Here is a 23,258-nt window from a genome sequence, read left to right as displayed (position 1 = left end):
TCAGTTCTCAGAGGGAGTCGTAGATATTACTTTAGCCGTTGACTTCATGTTGTTATAGTTTTCATAACTGTGGTTCCTTCATGCAAACAAGCCAAGCACTGTTCTGCATGTAGGCCTACCACACTGTGCATACACACTAGAATAAGTTGTCTTTGCATTTTTCTCTGTTATACTTGTCACATTATGTGCCCAGTGGCTCTTTTGTATCATTCAGTATTGTAGGTTTTTTGCCATGCATCCTTATATGAAGCACGTGCATGTGCTGCAAACTGCAAGCTGCTGCACATAAATGATTTAAATGTATACAGCTTTCCATTCATGTGTTGGCAAAGGCAGGCCAAACAGTTGGACACACACCAGGTTCTGAGCCTTCAGTATCAGGCCATTTTATGGGTTATGGGAATTCCCCAAGTCTCACAGTAAAATCGCTTCCCCCAATTCACCAGTTTCCTTAAAAAGTGCCTCTCCGATACGAGCTAAATGTGTGGGTGAGTTGTTGTTTATTTGTTTTAACATTTGAAATGTAAGTAAAGAATATTTTAGATGTGTGAATATTTATAGATATGTGATTTTTTTTAAATATAGTTTTGGGTGGGTCAGTTTTTGTTCTCAGTTATAGGCTGCCCTTTGTTTGCAACAGAATGTTTTGGGCAAATGGAACAGTGAAAACATGCATCACGCTAGAAAAGAAGAGATTTGTGATAAATATTGTATAAAAATCTGTTGTATATACTGACCACAGTGTATATTATCATTACTCTCAAAACTTGTTTTGCGTTTGTTTTTTCCATTTAAAAACAGTTTTCAATATGTTGTGGATTATAAAAACTGAAGATAAAAGAACTCAAATTATACTTTAAAACTGATTTACTCACTATCATAAAAAAATCTGTTAGTATCCATTACACACAGGCCTAGACGAACTGTATTTGTCAAGCTAATACAAAGTCTTGGATTTTATAAAGTCTACAACTTTTTTTTTTACTAAAATTGATGTAAGTAACCTGTAAAATGTTAAAATACATTTGTATCTGTTGCCAGTGATATGTAGCCCAATTTTTGAGGTTTTTTTGCATTGCGATAGAGTCTCAGCAGCAATAATGTCCCTGATTTAATGCCTCGAGAACGATGGCTGGTCACTACTCGGCTAACAAAAGGACTTTTTGTATTAAGTAGCACAGAACTAATGACTATCAGCTGCTAATTTCCACTGCTGGGAGATGAGAAAGCGTCCCTGTCTCAGCAGGGTGAGGTGCCTACTCTGTGCTACAGACAAAAAGGGTTTAGAGAAGGGCTCAAATTTGAGGATTGCTCATTTAAAAAAACAAACAAACATACCATGTGTTCATTCTGCTAGCTTTGTGCAGTCCTTTAAAATATTGTCAAATGTTGGTGGGAGCATAAGAAAAAGTGTGCAGTTTGTCACCTAGCAAGACTGAATGATGGTGACATTTCCTGTATCCTCAGGCCTGTAGTTTTTGTTTTCTTCTGGCAGTCTCAGAGTCATCAGCCTGTTTATCATTTCTGCACACCACAGCAGCCCGAAGTGGAAACACTTTGCACCAAAAAAAATATGGGCAATGTAAATGTTGGCAGGCACAGGAATGAGGAAAAAACAACTTCTGTATGTGTGACAGCCACATGAGCTGTACTGTTGCTTTTTCCTGTAGACACTAAATGGCTCTCTGGGGACCACAGTCACACATTTTTACCAGACTTTTATGGCCAAAGAGATAGATACCCTTTGTGTGTGCATATGTGCGTATGCCTATTGTTTCATTGTTGTACGTGGCTTTAGTTGAAGCATGTGATTTTTCACTTGACTTGAAAAGGGCATTTATAGCTGATTTGTGAAAGGATTTTCAAATAAGGCGTGTTGTCTTAAATCACATGCTGTCCACCCACTGTCTCTTGTTTTCTCACTTATTCTCTTTCTTTACAGTAAGATTTTCTGTCAGAGAAGTTAAGTCAAAGACATCAATGAGTAAAAGGAAATTCTATTGAAAGTCAAGCTGATTTCTCTGTTAAAGTAGTTTTAACACTAAGTCAGTAACACACCAGTAGAGTTTTTACATGACAGGAAGTAACAATAATAGAAAAGCTAAACACAAGTATAAGATTAGATGAGGTTTGGTATAAATTATGTCATGTATGGCAGTTTTACTTGTTATTTGTGTAAGATTTTTATTACAAATTACGCAGGAGGCTTCTTAGCCGGGAATATCCTTGTGTGGTTCAGTGTGATTGTGTGTAGCCACAAGCTGAATGATCAAGTATCACACTTTGTGTTTCCAGCTACCAGAGGAACAACGTAAATTACTCCCTGAGGAAGAAACATAACCGCAGATTATCTGTTCGTTAATTCCCACAAGATGTCACTATTGCTCCAAGTGATTAATTTTAGCCTTCTTGGGGGGGTCTTCAATAAAATTGGGACAGTTCTGGTCAAATACAGTGAGCAATGTGTGAGAAACACGGTTTTAAGTAAAAGTTCCATCCAATAAATGATGAGTCTGTTAATTTTGCACTGTACACGTTTTCCTTGTCTAACAATATATGGGTGTTCCTCCTTTCCTGGGACAACACAGATATAACTCAAGTGGACGGTTAATTAAAAAGAGTTAGGTCAGCACTGAAAAAACTAATATTTGGGGTTGATTGTGTTATAGGTACAGTGTGCACTCTTAATACCTCATATTAATGGACTGGGAAAAAAAGAATATAACTACTGTAATATTCACATCTCACAGGCTGAACTCTTATACAAGCTCAAAAAACATAAAAGTCAGTTATTCAACTTATTTATAAAACATATAGTTCATCTTCATTTTATTTGTTATATCACAGTTAAAACTAATCAATTTCTTGATCAACTAGATAGTTAATCAGGAAATAGACAAAACACAGTGTGTTTGAACGTTTTTCAGGAAACTACTTTTTTAAAATGTATTTTTTAACCACATTTACGATTTGCTCATTTTTTAAAAAATGTAAACAAATGTTTAATTTATCCAGTGTTTCATTTGCATAAAAATGTGGATGGAATAACAAGTTTTCTTCCAGCTCTAACATCTCTATCTCTTAACAATAATTTAGTTCAGCTTAAAAAAAAATCTGCGTAACTCGAACTAAAACGTATTGCCCTCTCAGTTCAGAGGAAATATGTGATGCAATCACAGAAACCCCCACCAGCTCCATCTCTGAATTTATCAATGAGGGAAAAAAGTCACTGAGTGAAAAAGGTCGGGGTTTGTCTCATGACTTTGGGGGGATGGGAGTGGTAGTCGGAGTTCAGTGAGTACACAGTAAAAACAATAATAATGTTAATACGAAATATAATTAAAATGATTAAAATTCAAGAGAAAACATAGGGGATTTAAAAATTATTATTATTATTATTATTATTATGAGTCTTACTTGCCATCGAATTATTGCATCATTCACTATTTTGCCATATATGGATATTGGTGCCTAAAAGTAGATCATGTGAACAGGTTTGGCAATTCTGGTAATACCGCCACGGTTAGAATACATGTAGAGCGTTTGCTCCAGTGTTTACATTAAGGTCAGCTGCTCCTGTTGGTGCCCCTCTGATAGAGCCGAGCTGCGATTGGCCACGTTGCTGTCAATCATCGCTGTTTACCAAACGTTGCGAGGTGGAATTTCCCAGGTTACAGCATAGACTCAGTAGACCACTTCCGCAATACATGTCTGGGCAGACGAGAGGCCACTGCGAGCTGAAAGGTACCGAGCAAAAAAAGCCACCTCTTTGTTGTTTTGGCTTGGCGTTTATCTCCGCGTTTCCAGCGATTTACCGAATCGATTACAGTCTCTGTAGAGGAAAAATAAGGGGAGTTTAGCACCTTCGTTTCTCGCACAGTCATCTAGTGTTAGCTAGCCGACAGCTAACGAGGATGTTGCTAGCAATTTGCATGACAACAGCGAAAACTAATATTAGCTTTCTTCAGCCAATCAAGGTAGCTGTCATTTGCTAGATTGTGGTGTATTTGAGCCTGGTCTCCTGGATAGATGTGTGTTACTTGGATTTGCATTACATTTTGTTTTGTTTTGTTATTTTTTTGCTCTGCTTTTGTTCCCTTTTTCCCAGGATAAGAACGTTGTAGTTGTCATAATATGCTATCACCATAGCTAACACATTTTTGCCATATGTCCGACTCTGTCAGGGTTCATAGTACAGCATTTGTCCTCTCAAAGTCGTCGTCGGATTTTTATTTTCCGTCCAACGTTTCGCTCATAGTCTACAGTCGTCCTGTTAGAAATGATAACTTAGAAACAGGTCGTTAGTGTCACGCTGTATAGTATAAAACAAAAAGCGGGTGGTATTAATGTCATTTGAGCATATTTGCTTTTACTTTCGAGCTCCTGTTATAAAACTTTATCTTATGTTCAAGTGTTCAACTTTGAGAGAGAGTACGAGCGTATTTGGTGATCTTGTGGTGTACCTGTTATACTTTCAAATCACCTATGTCACTGACACAATTTTAAGTCGGAACTTAAATATAACCTCACAATGTAAAAATTGCCAAGATTTCTTTTTCCAGTTGTTTACTTTTTCAGCCTGTTAGAAAACTCTTTGTTTTCTGTAAAGGTCAGCTACTCCTGACTTCTTCTGTGTGTTCTTGTGTCTCCTGCTGCGTAGCTTCTGATATTTTTGTTAAGTTAAAAATACCAGTTTGTGTCTTCTTTCCACAGTTCAGAGGACGATGTGTAGGAAGTGAGCAACTGCAATGGAGGGGAAAGGACCGTACCGCATCTATGATCCGGGTGGGAGTGAGGTCAAGGCCAGGGATGAGGCTGGAGGAGGGAGCAGCTATCGGCAGCTGCTGGAGGAGAACAGCATGCTGAGAGAACGGATGAAGGGACTTAAGAGCTTAGGTATGTTTCTAAAGACTAGTTATCTCAAGTTGAAGTTAAGGCCGTGTGCGTCTGTTTGTGTGTCAGTCCTTTTCAACTCCTGGGGGTGTGGTGATCCTTTACCAGAGGCTTGGAAGTTTGAGAGTTCTGTGCAGTATCTAGGATTGCACTCCTCTGGACAGCGACCTCTGACATTGTGCCTGGAATCTGCTGGAGCCATTCTTCCAGTCTTGGGGTTACAGCTCCTAATGCTCCTGTTACCACACTGCTCCAGTTTTTCTTTCAGCCACTGGTACTTTTTTGTTTTCTTGTGAACTCGCTTTCAGATTGTGCTCACCACTGGGATTACCATGTCTATCACTGCTGCATTGTGATAGACGAGGCTTTTTCTGCTCTTTGTCATCCACCACTATGGTTAGCAGCCACACGACTGTCTGGAACTTGAAGTCCCGTAGGACCTTAGGCTTGTTGTTCTCACCCATCCTTGGCTGTATCTCCCATCAAGAAGTGTGGCTTTTTATTCCATATGTAGCACAGATGTTCCTGTACACTATCCCAGCCTCTTGATTGTGTCGACAATGCACTACATAGTCTCCGGGGCTCCTTTGCACAGCCTTCAACGTGGGTCCTTGGACTCAGTGCTGTTATTTCCAGTGCTCTTCTGATCTGCATGTGTCATATATTGACTCATGTGGCCACTCAGCCTAGTTCATGAGACCCTGAGTTGATCTTCCATGTTAAGGGGAAGCAGGTAATTGGCTGGCTTGTAGTTTGATGGTGTTGTACCCTTGTGGGGGATCCTTCATGCTCAGATTGTTCTGGCCTTTGTTATCCAGTGCGGAGGAATACCTGCTGTTAGCAGTCCCTTTTATTTGTGCTGCCAGGTGTCCATGGTGTGTTAGCTTCTTCATCTATCATCTTCAATTATTTTAGGTCTTGGTGCTGTCTAGCTCTTCATTCTTGAGGCTCGTTGCTGGATGTCTGCCTTTGTAATCTTGATTGGGACTTTTTCTGTGAGGTTGGTGCTCATAGATCCACCAGCCACTTGGCTTTGGTGTTGTGTCGTTTCTTCCTCCCAGGTGTTCTTCAATTATTTCTCCAGCCTACTTGGACTAAAAGTAGATCAATATTTTTATTATTGTGGCAGTGACATATATAAGCTCATTGGTTTTAGTGCTATTGGTAGTCGGGAGAGCTAGAGGTAGAGCTGTGTTCACACCTACAAGTATCTCCTGTGATGGGATTTTGTCAGTGAGTGAGGGGAGTTGTGTCCTTTGTTTCGAGTCTACCTTTAATTTGGTCACGATCTTCATCCTCAGCTCAGTAAGATGGAACATCTACTTCAGTTAGACTGCTCTTTTCGGCTCATTATGTCCGTAATACCACTGGATTTCCAACTTCGATGGTGGCTTTCTTTTACTGATGTTAGAGCGCCGAGTTACCATGTGCTTCTTGGTCACAGTGGAAGCTCATAAAGTTTTTTCCAAAATTTTCTATACAGAAAGTTGAGATTGTTCAGCTTGAATTCTGTAGCAGCAGAAAGTTGAACAGACATTTTAAATAACACATTTGTCATTTAAAACAAATTTGACATAGGCACAAAGACAACATGTGATGTTGTAGCATCATATCTGTTTGTAGTCAAAACAAAATCCTAAAGTGTCATTCAGCAATTATGGTGAAATGTAGTGAAACCTGAAAATCTGCTTTGGTCATCCAGTTAAAAACTCACATGCTAACAACTTGAATGGCTCAGTGACTAACTAAACGAGTCCTTACTTTCTCACAGAGTTTCTGTCACACGTTGTTTGTTGTTGTGCTGATATTTTTAGTGACAACAGGGTTTGCCAGTAGAAACAAAGCAAGATTAAGTGAAGGTGTTACTAGATAGAGACGAGCTCTCTCCAATACCTGCAGGTGATTTGCTGGAAGAGTCTCAGTCAGAGGCGTCGAGGCTTCGACAGCGAGTGGAGGAACTTGTGAGAGACAACGAAGCCCTGAAATCGTCCAGCTTCGCAGCCAGTTTGTGTATGGGAGGGCCCATTCAAACTGAGACACAAAGTAGGTTTCACATACTTAAAGGCAACGAAGAAGACTTTTCTTCACATTTTTGGATTATTACACAGTGTGGCCATTATTTGGCTGATTGTTACCATTAATATTCATTTGGTGTATTTCAGGTAATAAACCCTGTTTACATACCACAGCTGAGCAGAAGGAGGAGCAATCGAGCTGTTTAGGAAAGACTCTTCAGCCAGAGAAGCCCAATGTAAATAATTTGTTTCTGCTTTCTGTTCAGGTAGAAATGACCCTGTTATTATTTTAAGACTAGATGTAGGCATTATCAGGGCCTAAAATATAACGTCCGACTGGAGAATGTTCACTTCGTCGTTGTTTTTTGGGATCATGTTCGAGTTGTGTGTGTGTGTGTGTATATTTTTTTATAGGATGCCATTTCAGAGTTTGAGGTGGTGAATATGGAGGGAAAGACTTCAGAGGCATTGACAGTACGTACCAGATGAATAGCTCAAATCTATTTGAATCATATGGTTATTTTTAGCATTTATTCTTTACCCTTTAAAAGGATATTATTTTGTATAGGTTTCGGTTTAGTGAGGTTAAATTTAATCATTCCTCTTTATAGCCATTTCCTCAATATTGGACATACATCCTTGGTGTGTTGACTCACCCAAAAACTCAATACTGGTAGCTCCAGCCTGAGTCAGTCAGGGGAAAGTCCAGGATTGTCACTGCCTAGAATTACACCGCTGATTCATTCACATACTAAATCCCAGGGGATGTGTTAACACCAGTGTTGAGGTGAACATGTTAAAACCTATGCTAGTGGCCAGCCTGTCACATATTCTAACAAATTTAGCCAACCTTGCTATCTAAAATATATGTTGGCGAAAGTAGAAAAGCTAATTGTAGTCTGTGGAGAGTAAAAATAAACCCAACAGGACCAACTAGTTTGCCTTTCATACAAATCGGCTGCTCCCTTTCATAGAGAACGATGACTCTTACAGAATGGTGTTTTAAATAATTGAGATGTAATTGAGAACACGCTCACTGAGTCAGCTTGAGAAGAACAGGTGACTGACTGGTTACTTGTGTGGGTATCTTCAGGCCGGGTCAGCAGTTGGAGTAATTCCCCTCCTTCCTCAGGAGAACATCGAGCTAGCAAGCCAGCTGAAGAGGCTTGAGAGCTCATTCAGCATATTTGCTGAGGAGTCCAACCCAAACCAGCTGTTAGCGCACCTTGGCCGCATGGCTGTGGAGTTTCATCATCTTTCTTCGAAAGTCCAAAAGAATGAACAGAGGACCTCCCTCCTACAGGTATTGCGCACAACTACTGTGTCATAAAACTAAAAAAATGTGACAAATCACCACAGTGCTTATTATAAATAGTGATATATAAGTGTTGTAATAGTGCAAGAGCATACCAAGTGTATATACAATGATCAGTCATGTTAAAGAAAAATATAAAATCTGAATTTTGTTATAGCAACTCGAAACTATCGCGCTAAATACTACTGCTACGGCACGCTCGGCATAACTTGATGACTTTAAAAGCATTTTTGTGTGAGATTTGATGGGTCGCGAGAGTAAAACTACAGATGCAATAATATTTTGTTCGGACGGATGTGGTTTCAGAACTTGAAGAGTAATTTAAGTGTGTTTTGTGGTAGAACAAGTATTCTGGAGACTCAATAACTTAAAAAAAAAAAATAAAGCTGCACGTAGTTGGTGCTCTGTGTAGAACCTCTAAAACATTCAATAAAATATTTTTAAAGTCTCACTACTTTCACTACATGGAACATTAATTTTTCCTCAAAACCCTGTGGGCAACAAAAGTGTTATTTAATGGGATGAAAATAGGAAACTAAAGCTTGATTTATCAGATAAAACAGATGGCATTTCCTTATCTGTTAGATTATTACACGTGACTTGCATTCCGACGTAATTTAAAACTCAACATAAGTTTATCTTTGTGCCACTGGGTTGATGGCATTTCTGGATATATGATTGAGTACAGATAATAAGAAAATGTCAGAACGGTGTTTAATATTGTCCTCTCTTGGCTTTATAGACTCTCTGCGAGCAGCTCAGACAAGAGAACAATGAGCTTCGAAAGAAAATGGAAGAGGATCATCATATCAGGAATCGAGACTTGGAACAGCTGAGGTAATGTTTCTCCTTTTGATGTGACTGTGCTACAAATAAAACAATACTATCGCTCTGACATCTTGTTCTCTTTTCTTCTGATCTGTTTTTAAACTTTTTTTTTGTGGGACTGTTTTGCTTCTTATCGTTTGATTTTATGTCAAGTCAAATTCTCATTACTGTTAATAAAATATTTATCGCCTAATCTTTACTTTGCCCTTGATGTTAACAATTCAGCGCGCTTTCACTTCTGAAGGGGATTACTCCAGGGCTTTCTGGTGTTGTAGGTTCTTCCCAGAAGGCCTCCAGTAGCTGGAGCATGATGACGGCCATGTCTTAGAATGAGACCTAGTTCTCAAACACTATCATTTTCATTTTCATGCCGGTGTAGACAGGAAAATCAGAAACTTAAGGAGTTGGTCACAGGAGCGGCAGCAGCGGCGGCAGCATCTGCGTTGCCACCTGACGCTGAAACTCCAGAGGCCAAAGAGGAGCCGGTGAAGGAGGAATCTGCGGCTGTCCGACCCAAAATGGAGGCCACCACACCGCAGAAGGTAGTTTCAGTTTAATTAAAATTGATTTATTTAAATTTGTATACATACATTATTTGCTGTAGCTTCATATTTAAAACATTTCTATGAAGTATTTTTTTTTTACCTAAACCAGTTTTTAATCTGTGTTCTTTTTAAAGACCTTTAATTAAATTATTCTCAATAATCTTGTGACTGAGAATTTCCCACTCGTGACCTCTTACAACGTGCGTAATGTAGTAATGTTGTGGATTTAGGAATATTTTATGTTCCCCCAACCCCCCAGAGTGGAAAAGCTGCAGAGAAAACCCCAACTAAACCTTGTGATGTCGAGGTGTATGAAAAGAAGATCAAGCTTTTGGAGAAGCAGAGAAAGGATGTGAGTCTTGCTTGCTTACTTTCTTACTTACTGCTCATCCTCTTTTGCCATAGGGGAAAGTCTGTGTATTTTGTTTCCTACATGTTCAGTGGTGTTTGTTTCGCTTTCTGGCTTCTTACAGGTGCTGGAGGTGAACAAGCAGTGGGACATTCAGTGGAACGCCATGAAGTCACAGTTTGAGCAGAAGGTACAGTAATGACTTTACAGCTGCTGTGACTGGTGTGGGAAGGCGTTACGGTGCTCTTGACTGCTTAAAAGAATTTTACATTTTTTTAGATTTCTTTTCTTTTTTTCAATTATTTTTTCAATTTCAGGCCTTTTTTTTTTTTTTTTTTTTCTTTTAACATTTTCAAAATATTGAATCACCTGCATCAGTTAGCTCTGTTTGGTCCAATTTAGTTCAAAGAGATGTTAAATGCTCTGTTGGACTTAAAGTAAATCACTTGTACCCAGTATGAGTGATTTAACAAGTGTCAGTACAAGTGAGATACCAGTCACAAATTTCATTGGGTGTCTCTCCATAACACCACACTCAGTGATCTGTGTGTAAAATGGATTACATGCTATGAAAAGCTGAAACTTAACTAAAGAGTTCCACTGTATTCATTTCAGCATATAAAGAAGCTAAGGTTGGTTACCTGTGGGGTTCAAATATTGTCTTAATTACTTATTTTATGAATTAAAGTTGCTTCTGGTTTCTGTAGCAACATTTTTTCCAAGTGATGGTTGAAGTTAGTTTCAAGTGTTTTGCCAAACTAAGAAAAAAATATTACTGATCACTGAGCATCGTGACATTAATTAGGTAAAATATCGTGATTTAACAGAAAAACAAGCAAAAAAACCTGTGATGGGTGAAGTGACAGATGGAAAGCATTTTATAATTTGAAAAAAACTTTAACAAACAGGACTTTGAAGTTTGTGTTTATGACTTGACAGAGAAGCAGCTGTGTATGTGTCTAGTTCTTTCTTTTCTTTTCTTTTTTTTTTTTTTTTTTTTTTTTTTTAAATGTGCTTGTCCAGTGGAAAAGGTGCAATCTTGCAATAGCTTGCGATCTGAACATGCTTACCACAAGGCCTGTCACACTTCAGTAAGAATTCCCCTTACCTCTCCGGTACCCGCTGACTTCCTGCTGTGGTGCAGTCAGAGGGCAGCAGAGACACACAGACGTACACACTCTCACACTGACACTCACACACCTATGTTGTGCACACCCACAATTATGTATAAACCTACATTCACACTTCGTTCAGACAGGGACACCGTGCAGCTTTGGGTTATAACCACAGAACCCTAGATATATCCATTTGCGTCACTCGGTTCGTTCATATGTTACACAAAAACAGCAGTGCGTGTTTGCGAATTTGATGGCTTAGTTGTCTTTTTAGATAACATTTCTGAAGCTAATACCGGAGGGTTATTACTTAATCGGTTTTATTTATTATTAGGCACTTTATGGAAATTTATAAAAAAAAAAAAGGATCTTTAACAGCGTGATCATTTCCTAAACTAAAAGATTGCCACTTTTCCTCAGATCACAGACCTCAGACAACGGCTAGCAGAGTCACAGAAAACTGTGCTTGAGCTGGAGGCTGAGCGGGAGCAGAGGCAACGTGACTATGACAAGAAGCTGCTGCTGGCCAAGTCCAAGATTGAAAATGTCCAGGTGAGAATACAGATGTGAAAAAGGCCAGGTGAAACAGAGTGACTGTGGAAAAGGTGTTTTTAAAGCCATGGGGTGTGTGCGCGTTCGTTCCAGGGGGAGAAGGAGTGTTTAAACACTGAGACGGCCGAGCTGAAGCAGAAGATCCGCTACTTGCAGGATCAGCTGGTGCCCCTCAGCAAACAGAGAGAGTACCAAGAGAAGGAGATCCAACGCCTCAACCGAGTGAGTGTGGAAGAGATGCAAAAAGAGTAATCGGGCGCAGGGACGTTTCTGTCAGGGTAACATTGATTTGTCTTATTCAGGCTTTAGAAGAAGCCTTAAACCTACACTCACCTTCATCCTCCCAACAACCTCCTGGCCAGGGCAACTTTGCAGATGCGGCCAACAACTTTAAGAAACAGGAGCTGCTCACTCAAATTGCTGTACTTAAAGAACAGGTCAGATAAACAGAACATTTACACACACTCCTGCAGTTACGTGTGGATTTCCCTTCAGCTGCTTTTTCTTTCTTTGCACTTCAGGTAAAAATCTTTGAGGAGGACTTCAGAAAAGAAAGGAGCGACAGGGAGCGAATGAATGAAGAGAAAGAGGACTTGAGGCGGCAAGTTGAAAGACTTCAGGGTCAGATTACTAATTTGACCAATCAGGTAAGATCGTGCTCATGTAACATATATTTTTTCCCCCTGTATATAATGTGACCAGGAAAGCTTTAGCTTTTGTATCATTTTTCTGCTAGTGGCTATTCTAGCTGACCTGCCCTAATATGAGGTGCTTTATTTTTCTTGTTGTGTACTTGTTGGTGTGGCGCAGCTTCATCAGGCGCAGAACGAGTGTCAGAGAGAGCGTACAGAGAGATGTAAGCTGGAGAGACTGCAGATGCAGCATCACAAACAGGTACTGCTAGTGTTACATATACACTGAAATGGTGGATTAAAGGGCGCTGTCACACTGAGTAGGTGAAATATTTGTTCAGTGTGGCTCCTGAAAAGAAAGTGCCAATAGGCTTGCAGGCTAGTGCCCCCTAGTGACAGAATGGTGGAAGACTAGATTGACTTGACTGTAGTAGGTTCATGCCGAACGAATCACAAGAGCCTCACTGCAGCTAGCTTGTTTCGGTCAGTGCATTTGGGAGCAGCGAGGTGAACACTGGCACGCCTCAGTGGGAGGCAGAACCGCAGCAGGGTTGAAGGTCAGCAGCGTCCCGTGCCACAACAGGGCCGCTGCATTCGCTGAGAGTAGCCACAAAGCACTGATTGGGGATCACATGTGTACTTGTGATCCCTCGTAGGGGCAGCAGCAGGAAAGACGTACCTCAGACCCCACGTCAGACTCAGTGAACGGCCCGCTGAGCCCTCCCTACTGTGGTCCCTTTGTGCAGGTGGGACCGCAGGGCCTTGAAGGTTGGCCCATACACTTCCCTCCCCGGATGCCCAATGCAGCAGGTGCCGCAGCCGCAGCCGCCGCAGCACCACCCCCTGTACGAGACTTCCAACCCGTTACCCCGGTAAGGGCGCTCTAAAGCCCCTCTGTCTTTGTCTCTGGAGTGACTCTGGTTCACTGAAGAAACAAGGCTTTCTTTTTTTTCTTTTCAATTTCTCTCTTACCTCTACTTCCCTTACTTGCTGGGGGCAGCACGCTTACATTCAATAACCAATATTAGGTTATGGCAAAGACTTAAGGGCTGCTGATTGCGACGAGTAAGAATAGAAATTTTAACAGAATTGTTCTGTTTTTGTTTTGTTTTTTAAATCAGGGTTTTCCTTGGCAGTTGTCATTCAATCAACCTGAGAGGGGGTTGAGAGGGGCCAGAGCAGTAGGAGAAAGTTCACGACCACCACCAGAGAATGCAGGTAAGATACAACCACTCATATGTAGTTTATTTCTATTGCACAATACATGATGGTGTGTATTCAAACAGATGTACTAGTGGAAAAACAATGAGCCAAATTTTGTCATTAGTTATGCTTAAAGTTCTTCAGCTCAGAGGTGTAAACTATAGTGGGGTAAGGCTTATTTATGTTCATATGTTACTTTGGTGTCCGTAGATCAGTCAGCAGCGGCGGCGGCAGCAGCAGCAGCAGCGACAGGAGCACCTGGAACAGGATTTGGAAAAAGGGAGCGACAGAACATTGACCCTGGAAAGCACTAAAGCATCACCGTACCCACTTAAAAGGAGCCTGGGTAGTAGCATGAAATCAGTTTGTTTTTGAGTTGACAAGGTGTGATTTGATCTATAATTTTCCTACTGAACTGTAGATATCCTATTGTAATGTTGTTTATACTTGCGTTTTATAAGGCTATTTGTGACGCTATTCTGAATATACACATGAAATATTGTTTAAATTTTTTTTTTTTTTTTTTTTTTTAAATCGGCAACTTTAAGTCATTTGTTAAATAGGTTGGAGTAATTAACAGATTTTTTTTGTTTTGTTTTCCAGACAATATACTATGTGATTGTCTATCTGCAAGTATGTAACAAGTAGTTTGTTACTTGTAGGGTCACAGGAAGCCATTCCCCAGTAAGACTAAGACTACATATACTCATTCCAGCCATGAATGATTATATAGGTACACTGAATCATAGAGCTTACAATGTGAATGTTAATTGATTTGAGGGTTTTCAGTACCATCGATGTTATAGAACTGTCCCCTAACTGTGTAACTGTTCAAAAGTTGTTGTTGAAATACAAAGATTTTGGGAAATGAATTTTGATGGTATCATACCAAAAAAACAAAAAAAACAAAAAAACAAACATGATTGTGATTACTGATAATTTATTTATAACCTGCTGTTTTGATAGTTGCATTGACTAAGTGTAAATCATTGTCTTTAGTAATGCTGTTCTTTCTATGTTGTTAGTGTAATCCCAATATATTGTAGCTATTGACATTGTATGTTTGTATCAGACACAATACGCAGTACATACACAATCTTTTTTTTTTTTTTTTTTTGGGTAATTTCTCCCCCATGATGATGGACCTAATCTCATTAAACACTTCGACTTGATTTGACCACTCATTCCGATATTTATGCTCATCTCACTGCATCCTGTACCACTGCACACAGCATATCCCCAACACGGTACCAAGAGATTACAGCAGCAAAATCTTAAGGCAGCAGCCGCGTCCTCATATACCTGTTATGTCACATAACCTCGCTGAGTTGTACTTAGCAGTACAAAATATCCAAATTCAGCTCAAGGAGCAGAATGAGGACGATTTTCACCAGAATTCGGAGGCCGTGGTTAAACACCCAGTTACAGCAGTACAGCCACCCCAGAGGATAAAACCCTCTGTCGGGATGTCTCGACTTTTTGTTTCCATCCACTTCAACAACCAGCAACCCACACCTTGCCGACTGACCTGTGAACTGCTCTAACGCAGTCAAAGTCGCAATAACAGATAGCGGATCCACACCTCCAGGTCACACTATTAGGAAAAAGTTAAATCTGATCTCCGAATCAACAAGCCTTGCCTGTTTAAACTGAATGCCAGTTACGATTACTTAGTATAGTGTATTTTGACTAGTCAGATGAAGGGCTTCAAAAAAAAAAAAAAAAGGTTTGAAATGGCTTACTTTTATCTAGCAAGATATCAACAGGGAACAAAATCAGGATGGGCTAGAGCTGAGATGAGACATTAACAGAATTGCACTTTGAAAGGTATGCTGTAATTTATGGCAGATGTATTTTCCTGGTTTTTAGCCTTTTTTCTTTTTTTCTCTTTTTTTTTTTTGCTGTAGGAAAAAAGCACATGTGAGACTTTTTGTATTTGACTGGCTTAATAAATCTATTCTAAATGTCTCATTAGTATCTTACCGTGTCTTGTTCCACAGAGTACATCGTTTTTACCTTTCTGTGACACAACACATGTTTGTTTCTCAAAAAACTGCACAACACCGTGTTATTCTTGATGATTTATTGAAAGTAATTAACATTTAGACAGTAATGGTTAACAAGTCCTGAGATGGGAAGATGACATGGTGCTGTGGGATTGCAGGGCAGCCTGAATGCACTGAAAGGCTGGCCTAAACCCCAGATTCCAAAGAGGCACCACAGAGTTCCTGTTTTCAAGCCTCCTCTTCATTCAACATGCCATCTTCACGGTACAAGAAACTGTAACATTACTCGTTTTCAGGCTACCTTAGTTCTACTAATCATTTGCAACTGATTACACTTAATTCATTAGACAGACAACACTAAATGATCGATCACATCTAATTAAAGACATCCCGTGTGTATTGTTCGAGCAGGTATCTCCGGATGTCAGCTCGGACCACAGAAACTTTGGTGGTCGGTTGCCACCTCATCACTGGCTTCCCATCCATTCCCACCAGAAACTTCTCAAAGTTCCACTTGATGTCACTAATCTTTAGAGGCTCCCAGAACAACCGGCCGTACATGGGACCAAAGTCTTCTCCGACAGCGGGGCAAGAGCTCTGCGTGGCACAAAGAACTTTTAAGTAAGACTCAGAACAACACCGCTCAGGGCCATATGTTTTCTCTGCCTTTATAAATGCTCATGAAGGCATGAATTAGATCTAGTGCATCCAGTCTGTTTCAAATACAGTGGGGCAAGTAATTATTTGATCCCCTGCTGAATTTCTAAGTTTACTCTCTTCCAAACAAATGAACAGTCTCTAATTTGGTTTCATTTTAATAATGAAATTAATTAATGCATGTCATTGAATGAAATAAGTATTTGATTTCCAATAAAAACCAAGTTACCAAGCGGCAGCCAAGAAACCTAAAGGATTTGTTTCTGTAAAGCGGAGTGGCCCAAAATCCCTCCTGAGATGAGCCAGTGACCAACTACAAGAAACACCTACCATGGCAAACAAGGTTCCTTAACCAAGTAGTAAGTCGTGGTTTACTTATGGATAAAATACTTATCCGCTCAATGATATGCAAATCAATGTACAGCTTTTATTTAATGTGTTTTTTTCTGGATTTGTTGGTTGATATTCTGTCTTTCTCCATTAAAATGAAAATGCTAAAATTAGAAAGCTTATGAATTCAGCAGGGTATCAAATAATTATTTTCCCCACAGAATATAACTAAACACATGTAAAGAGTCTAAGCATTGAGAGCAGACAGTAGCATTCATAATATACTTGGAAAAAAATAGTTTAATAACATGTAAAATACAAAATTTAAATGTAAGTTTCAACTTACAAAGACTCAACTGAATTTCACACACAGTTTCTTACCTTAAGGAAAGTATAAACCTCTTGCTCATTTTTCCCATTCACATCACCTTTCTCAAACAGCAGGAAGTTTGGAACGAATCCATTGCCAGGCCTAACGTATCTGGAATCCAGAAAAAGGACATCCTATCAGTGGACATGCCCCTGAGTACTTTACTGCTTGGCAGCTGCCCTAGATTCCCTACAAGCCGAGTAAAGCCACATAGTGTATTGCAAAGGCTTTGCTATGGATGTGTGATGACTGATGCAATCTGAGACATACGTTCTGGGTGTGCTGCAGAGACTCTCGAACAGAAACTGCCAAAAGATGCTTTCATGCTTTAATGAAGTTTTGTTGATTGACAGAGGATTTACCGTTATTGCACATTCCTGTCTACATGCTGCTTTAAAGCTTCTCACCTTACAGCACATATATACGGCCTTGCGATAAGCGTGTGACTCAATACTAGGGAATTTAATGTTATCACATCAAAATCCTATCGAGTTCTCTGGAAAACCATGACCTTCATCGACCCCAATTCATTCATGAGTATTTTTTAAACAGTGTTTTCTATGGGGCAGACTTGAAGTGCAGTGAAAGACAACGATTTCTCACTTTAAACCTGGCAGGATTTCATGCCTTTGCCCTGGTTCCTGTTTTCCAAACTGGTTGCAGGGGAATCCAAGAATAGTTAACCCAAGTGGGTTCATTTCCTCATACAGTGCATTCAGTTCTGATGAAAGAAGAGAAAAGAGTTCAGGTGGAGAAACCTTTTCCCCCCCACCTCTTTATTTCTTTTTTAACTGCAGCACAAAACAACGCTGCCTGTGCCATCTCTTACCCACATACTGACTGGTGAGTCCTCAGTATGTAGCCACGTTGACAAAGAGGACAGCCTTGCCTGCATAGTCACTGAAGTTCACAGTCTGACTACCATTTAGAGTTTTTGCTCTGTATTTGTAAATGGTGCCTTCCACGGATGAGTTGCATTGCTGCAGATACAGACAAAAGGTCGAAGCAGTTATGGTTGCTTTAACTTGCTAACAGCCTATACAGTTAAGGTGAGCAAGAACACAGAGAGTCTGAACATGAATTGCTTCAAGAAGAACACAATGTACTCTCAGACTTCCAAACAGCACACAATATATATTGAAACACAAAAACCTGAAGCTGGACTTAACGTGGACATAACCTCTCACCTCACACAAATGTTTATGAGGGGTGTGTTTAACCTTTTGTTCAGTCACCCTTTAAATGATCTGCCACAGTGAGTGACTGAAAAATGACAATGTTTCATTTGCGTTCTTGTGGTAAATGTTTTTTCACCTAATGACCAATATAGCAAACAATTAATCACAGGCAATCAGCCAATAAGTAGAAGCATAATGAGTGGCAAATATTTGCAGGTACAGAACTTGCCATTAGTAAGGAAGATATTTATTAGTCTTATGTGATGGTACTGGCCATCTTCGGGATCGGGCGTCTCACTTGGACAAAACAACACATAGGAAAATCTCATTATCAGCTACTTTTTCGTCCCCGTCAAGGTCAAATAAACAATCACCACGACAGTCTGACCATCCACTACAGATGTCAGGAGTTTGTTTGCCCAAATTGATCCTGAAGCTTTAACCAAATAAGCAGCATCAGGGACAGCTGCAATACTTCCCCTTCTTCCCCCTCCATACCTGCGTTGTTGTGTGGGCAACAGAGCTCCTTACAGTAAACATCAAGCTCTGTGTCAACAGGAGAACTCTGCTGACAAACAGTTAAAGGGACTTTAGCTGTCAAATTACCCTCACCCAGCCAGAAATCTTTACGTGAAATTACCAATGCAGCAGATGTGACTCTATATAAAATGGGTATCACAATATTCAAAAACATGAACGCAGAGGGCCATTACAGTTCCAAATGGCTCTGTTTTAAGCTATTCGCTTTTGTTGATGCACTTTATCTTGTCATTATGGCTGATGATTGCCAGATGCTTCCTTAGACGGTCATTTTTCACAATAAATCAGCACAGCTTGGAAAAAGGATGCAATCATGCTTAGAAATTCACCAACAAAAGAAGCCCAGAGTAACAGGTGTTTATGTTTCTATTCAAAGGCTTGCTGTCCAGCATAAGCTTGAATAAGCAGTAATAAGCAGAAGTTATTGAAAGAGATGTGTGTTGAGCACAGATAGTGAGCAATTGGGGAAGTTATTGTCGCTCAAACTTCCTCATAATTTAACGCAAATAATTTGATCTTTGACAAAGAACATTCTGGAAAACACGGACACAGGGCCAAACAAACAACTGCAAGAGTAAAATAGGCCTATGCTGTGGAAGACTGTTTTTCCATGAAAATCAAGCAACACTCACCTGATAACCTACAACGTAAACAGGTGAGCCGGGTAGCAGCAGACCGAGCAGCAGTAGCGGTAACACGGCCCACATCGTGCAGTCCTTCCCCCAGACGCGGTGACTGCTCTCTGTGGATGTCTGTCTTCTCGATAAATGAACTGGCTGAGGTGTCGTCATCTGTTGACGTGCACCGATTGTGAGCGCGGATGAACGTGTCAGTAGTCTCCAGGTCAGAAAAATACCTATTCGTTCTTAGCGCTAATGTTGTGGGCAGAACAATGCTTGCGATTTGGTAAGGTGGCCTATATATGCCAAACAAATAATAAACAATTACAAATTACAAATTACAATTCATACCGTGTACATTATAACATGCCATAATAGACCCATTTCTGTAATATACTCACATATCTATATTATTGCTAATATATATTGAAATAATTATCTATATCACTAAAGCACTTCTGGATGGATGCAAACTGCATTTCGTTGCCCTGTACCTGTGCATGTGCAATGACAATAAAGTTGAATTCTATTCTATTCTATTCTATTCTAAAAAAAAAACAAACAAACAGGAAATTCTTATTTTATTCGTCTAACCAAGATTTAACCCACAAACAAGACAGGGAACTTTGTATACATATATACAAAGAAAAAATAATAGTAGATGTACGTTTATGTGTGTGATGTTGTCAAAGTTATCAGGGACTTTAGACACCTTGAAACCGCTGCAAAAGTTAAAGAAGAAGTACAATCCTGATCAAAAGTTTAAGACCACTTGAAAAAAGGCAAACAATCATATTTTGCATGGCTGGATCTTAAGGTTCCAAGTAGAGCTTCAGCTTTAGATCATGATATATTAATAAGAAAACTGGAACGTTAATGTGTCAGAGGGTTAGTTTTAAATTGGGTCCGGAGTTATTTAAGTGACAGGAAGCAGTTTGTGAAATTAAATGGTGGTTGCTTGTGGTGTACCCCAAGGGTCAGTTTTGGGCCCAAAATTCTTCAACTTATAGATTAATGACATTTGTAAAGTGTCCAAAGTATTAAAAATGGTTCTCTTTGCTGACGATACTAACATAGTTTGCTCTGGTGATGATATGCAGAATTTATTGGATGACATGACTAATGAAATAAGTAAAGTGAAGTTCATAAAAACAAATTATCGTTAAATTTGAATAAAGCTAAAATTCTGTAATTTGGAGATAGTACAAATACAAATGCTAAGATTCAAATAAATGGTGTTGATATTGAAAGAGTAAGTGAAAATACATTTCTGGGGGTAATAATAGATGAAAAACTTAACTGGAGAGCTCACATAATATGTATTCATTCCAAAGTATCACAAAGCATTGCAATATTAAACGATGCAAAGCAGGTATTAGACAGGACATCACTTCATATTCTCTACTGTTCACTGGTTTCACCATACTTAAGCTATTGTGCAGAGGTCTGGGGCAATAACTATAAAACCACATTACATTCACTTTTTACTCTTCAAAAAAAAAAGCAGTTCGAATCATCCACAATGCAGGTTATAGTGAACATACAAACTCACTATTTTTGCAGGATGAAATATTAAAAATTGCTGATCTAGTGAAATTCCAAACAGCACAAATTCTATTCAAAGCAAAAAATACAGAACTACCAGGTAATATTCAGAGTATGTTTTTTTTTTTTTGAAAGAAGTAAGTTCTAATTTATGGAGGACCACAAACAATTTAAGGGTTTTTTGTAACTTCAAAACAGGGAAGGTATGTACTACAAGAAAAAGCATTTGTGTTTCTGTGCATAGAGTGAAACTGTGGAACAGTTTGAATATATAACAAATATAAAACAGTTAAAAAAGAGTTATAAAGACATGATCTTCTTGAACTATAAAGAAAGGGAAATTAAGTGAATGTCTCTATTTACAAAATTTCATGATGTGATATTATAGTATATAGTATATCAGAAATCTGTTCACTTTTTATTACAGATTATATAAGTAAGGAAGCTGACTAAATATTGACTGATAACTTATGGCAAAGGGGTGGGATTAAATAAGTGTGTACTTCTTCCCACTCCCTTTTGACATGTAAATGAATCCGAACAGAGGCACTATTGAAATGTACTGACTTTATTTTGTATAGTATTTTTTCTCTAATTTTCTTTACTAAATGTACCTGTATATTGTTTACATGTTCGAAATAAATTCACAAACAAACAAACCCTGCTTATGCAGTTCAATAACCTGGCCACGTTCAAAAAGGGAATGTTTTTTTGCCTTTGCAATCAGAACGTCATGACGGTGTGACTACCTGACAGAAAATGACAATGAATCCACAGTTTTGCACAGATTTAGATTTCTTCTTGTTGCATGTTGAAGCTCTACTTGGAACCTTGTTAAGTTCCACAGAAGACAACTAAAGTGGATGATGACAGAATTATTTCCATGGTTAAGAAAACCAACTTTACAGTGTTTATCCAAGTGAAGAACACTGGGAGAGCTAAGACTATCTTGTGACACTCTACAATCAAGAGACACCTTCATGAATCTCTAACTTACTATTCAGACAGAGAGCATGAGGTTCTGTGTGCATGGCCTTGGATTTGTGTGTGTTTGACTGTTGGATTACTATTAAACAGAACACACTGGAATTAAGCAACAGGGGGCACATTACACTGAACAAATCAGGATCTTTCTGCTTGACTTATCAAGCCAGTTATGCAAGATTAGTTTACCCTAACCGAGGACCTCTCTTGTAATGTGTTGTTTTTCTTCTGTTTGGAGGATTAAATAATCATGTCTCGTGAATCTGAGATTGAAAAAATAAATACATGTAGAACTCAGTGTGTATTGAATACAAACCAGCTGAGCTGCACATCAATATTGAGTTGTACTTTCAAATCTGCCACAGCACCGACATGGCAGCAGCTTTAGACACTATAAACTCAGCACTAACCTGTTGTGTTTATAGTAGTTTATAGTGTCAAATCTCACCTATTAACAGAGATACTGCAGTGTGACATAGTTTCAAAAGTGCATATGTTACTATAACTGCTGCTATAACTGCAGTCAGTGTGCTTTGAATGAAACATTTATGCTAAAGTAAATGAATAAAAAGCTCCTGCGGTGTTACAAGTTGAACTTACCCGAATCTTCATGAATGCATGAGAGCTAAGCGGCCTACTGTTGGTTTATTTTATTCATGGATCATTTCTCTTCCTCTCTCCTCTCCGGGATCAGCTGTTGCCATGGTGAGCTGGTACTTGGCCATATGCCCTGTGGGTGGCTGGCAGGAGTCTTTGCAAGCCTGTTCGAGTGTATCGCTCACTGTATTTTGTACACAGCGTTCGGCTCAGATCTGCAGGCCAGAATAAGTTGTTATGCAGCGGGGAAGCAAGAGGCACCAGAAGGGCCAAATATCCCATGAATTTCTCTGGTTAAGGAGAAATACTGAAATTTAATTGATTATGATCAGTTGCAAGGGGCTGTGAGGACATGAATAAGTGAACATACAAATACTTTTATACAGTATATATAAAATAAAATGCAGCTTTGTCAAAACTCCAGGATTCCTGCCATATCTTCTTTGTGTCATCCTGAGATATTCTTGGACTTAATCATTACTGTTTAAGTAGAGCCAATTATAAGAAAAATGTGATTCTTTCTAATATTATGTGGGAATAAGGGAAACAAATATTGTTTTTAAATCTTAAAGTTTAAAGCATAAAGATAAAGACCTACACTACTGTAGATGCTTTAGTATTGCATGGATCAGAATTTCACTGTTTTTTTCTGGGTTTGTTCACAATTCCATCCATTTTGTATGAGATCTACAACACTGCTGACTGGAATGCAGCCCCAAATCATGACAGAGGCTCCACTGTGTTTTACTGATGGCTATAGACACTCACTGTTGTACCTCGCCCCAAACCTGCTCCAAACATATTGCTGATAATTTGGACCAAAAATTTAAAACTTGGATTCATCACTCTGCAAGATCCGTTTCCACTGATTATCAGTCTAGTTCTTGCGTAATTTGATATACCTCAAACTTTTCTTCCTGTTTTTCATTCGGCTAAAGAAATGGGAACAACAGGCCACAAACGCAAATCTCACACACAACTCTG

General features: G+C 39.3%; 2 protein-coding genes across 5 annotated transcripts; one reads left to right on the top strand and one right to left on the bottom strand.

Annotated features, from left to right (window-relative positions):
* The first annotated feature begins 410 nt into the window (after positions 1 to 410).
* tnip1 (TNFAIP3 interacting protein 1) lies at positions 411 to 15,418 on the top strand. Of its 4 annotated transcripts, none has more exons than XM_013908420.1 (18): positions 411 to 488; positions 4,714 to 4,896; positions 6,793 to 6,936; positions 7,056 to 7,144; positions 7,323 to 7,382; positions 8,002 to 8,211; positions 8,966 to 9,060; positions 9,431 to 9,593; positions 9,856 to 9,948; positions 10,070 to 10,135; positions 11,481 to 11,612; positions 11,706 to 11,834; positions 11,915 to 12,049; positions 12,134 to 12,259; positions 12,423 to 12,506; positions 12,901 to 13,116; positions 13,366 to 13,462; positions 13,658 to 15,418. In XM_013908420.1, the coding sequence occupies exons 2-18, from the start codon at positions 4,749 to 4,751 to the stop codon at positions 13,759 to 13,761; spliced, it is 2,091 nt and encodes a 696-aa protein (XP_013763874.1). In that variant the 5' UTR covers positions 411 to 488; positions 4,714 to 4,748; the 3' UTR covers positions 13,762 to 15,418. The 4 variants fall into 4 exon arrangements, with proteins under 4 accessions (XP_013763874.1, XP_013763872.1, XP_013763875.1 ...); XM_013908418.1 differs by lacking the exon at positions 411 to 488 and adding an exon at positions 3,546 to 3,744; XM_013908421.1 differs by lacking the exon at positions 411 to 488 and adding an exon at positions 3,547 to 3,744 and having other exon boundaries at positions 8,041 to 8,211.
* Positions 15,419 to 15,515: 97 nt separating this feature from the next.
* Positions 15,516 to 22,304, bottom strand: gpx3 (glutathione peroxidase 3). Its single transcript, XM_005719640.2, has 6 exons — positions 22,278 to 22,304; positions 19,161 to 19,319; positions 17,640 to 17,790; positions 17,414 to 17,531; positions 16,822 to 16,921; positions 15,516 to 16,050 (listed from the first exon to the last, which is right to left on the bottom strand). The coding sequence occupies exons 1-6, from the start codon at positions 22,287 to 22,289 to the stop codon at positions 15,829 to 15,831; spliced, it is 762 nt and encodes a 253-aa protein (XP_005719697.2). The 5' UTR covers positions 22,290 to 22,304; the 3' UTR covers positions 15,516 to 15,828.
* Positions 22,305 to 23,258: the final 954 nt, after the last annotated feature.

This window comes from Pundamilia nyererei, unplaced genomic scaffold (genome assembly GCF_000239375.1).
Source record: "Pundamilia nyererei isolate P.nyererei 1_Seehausen unplaced genomic scaffold, PunNye1.0 scaffold00001, whole genome shotgun sequence".
NCBI classification, from domain to species: domain Eukaryota; kingdom Metazoa; phylum Chordata; class Actinopteri; order Cichliformes; family Cichlidae; genus Pundamilia; species Pundamilia nyererei.
Note: the sequence above shows the minus strand (reverse complement) of the source record. Positions and strands in the feature narration are given on the sequence as shown.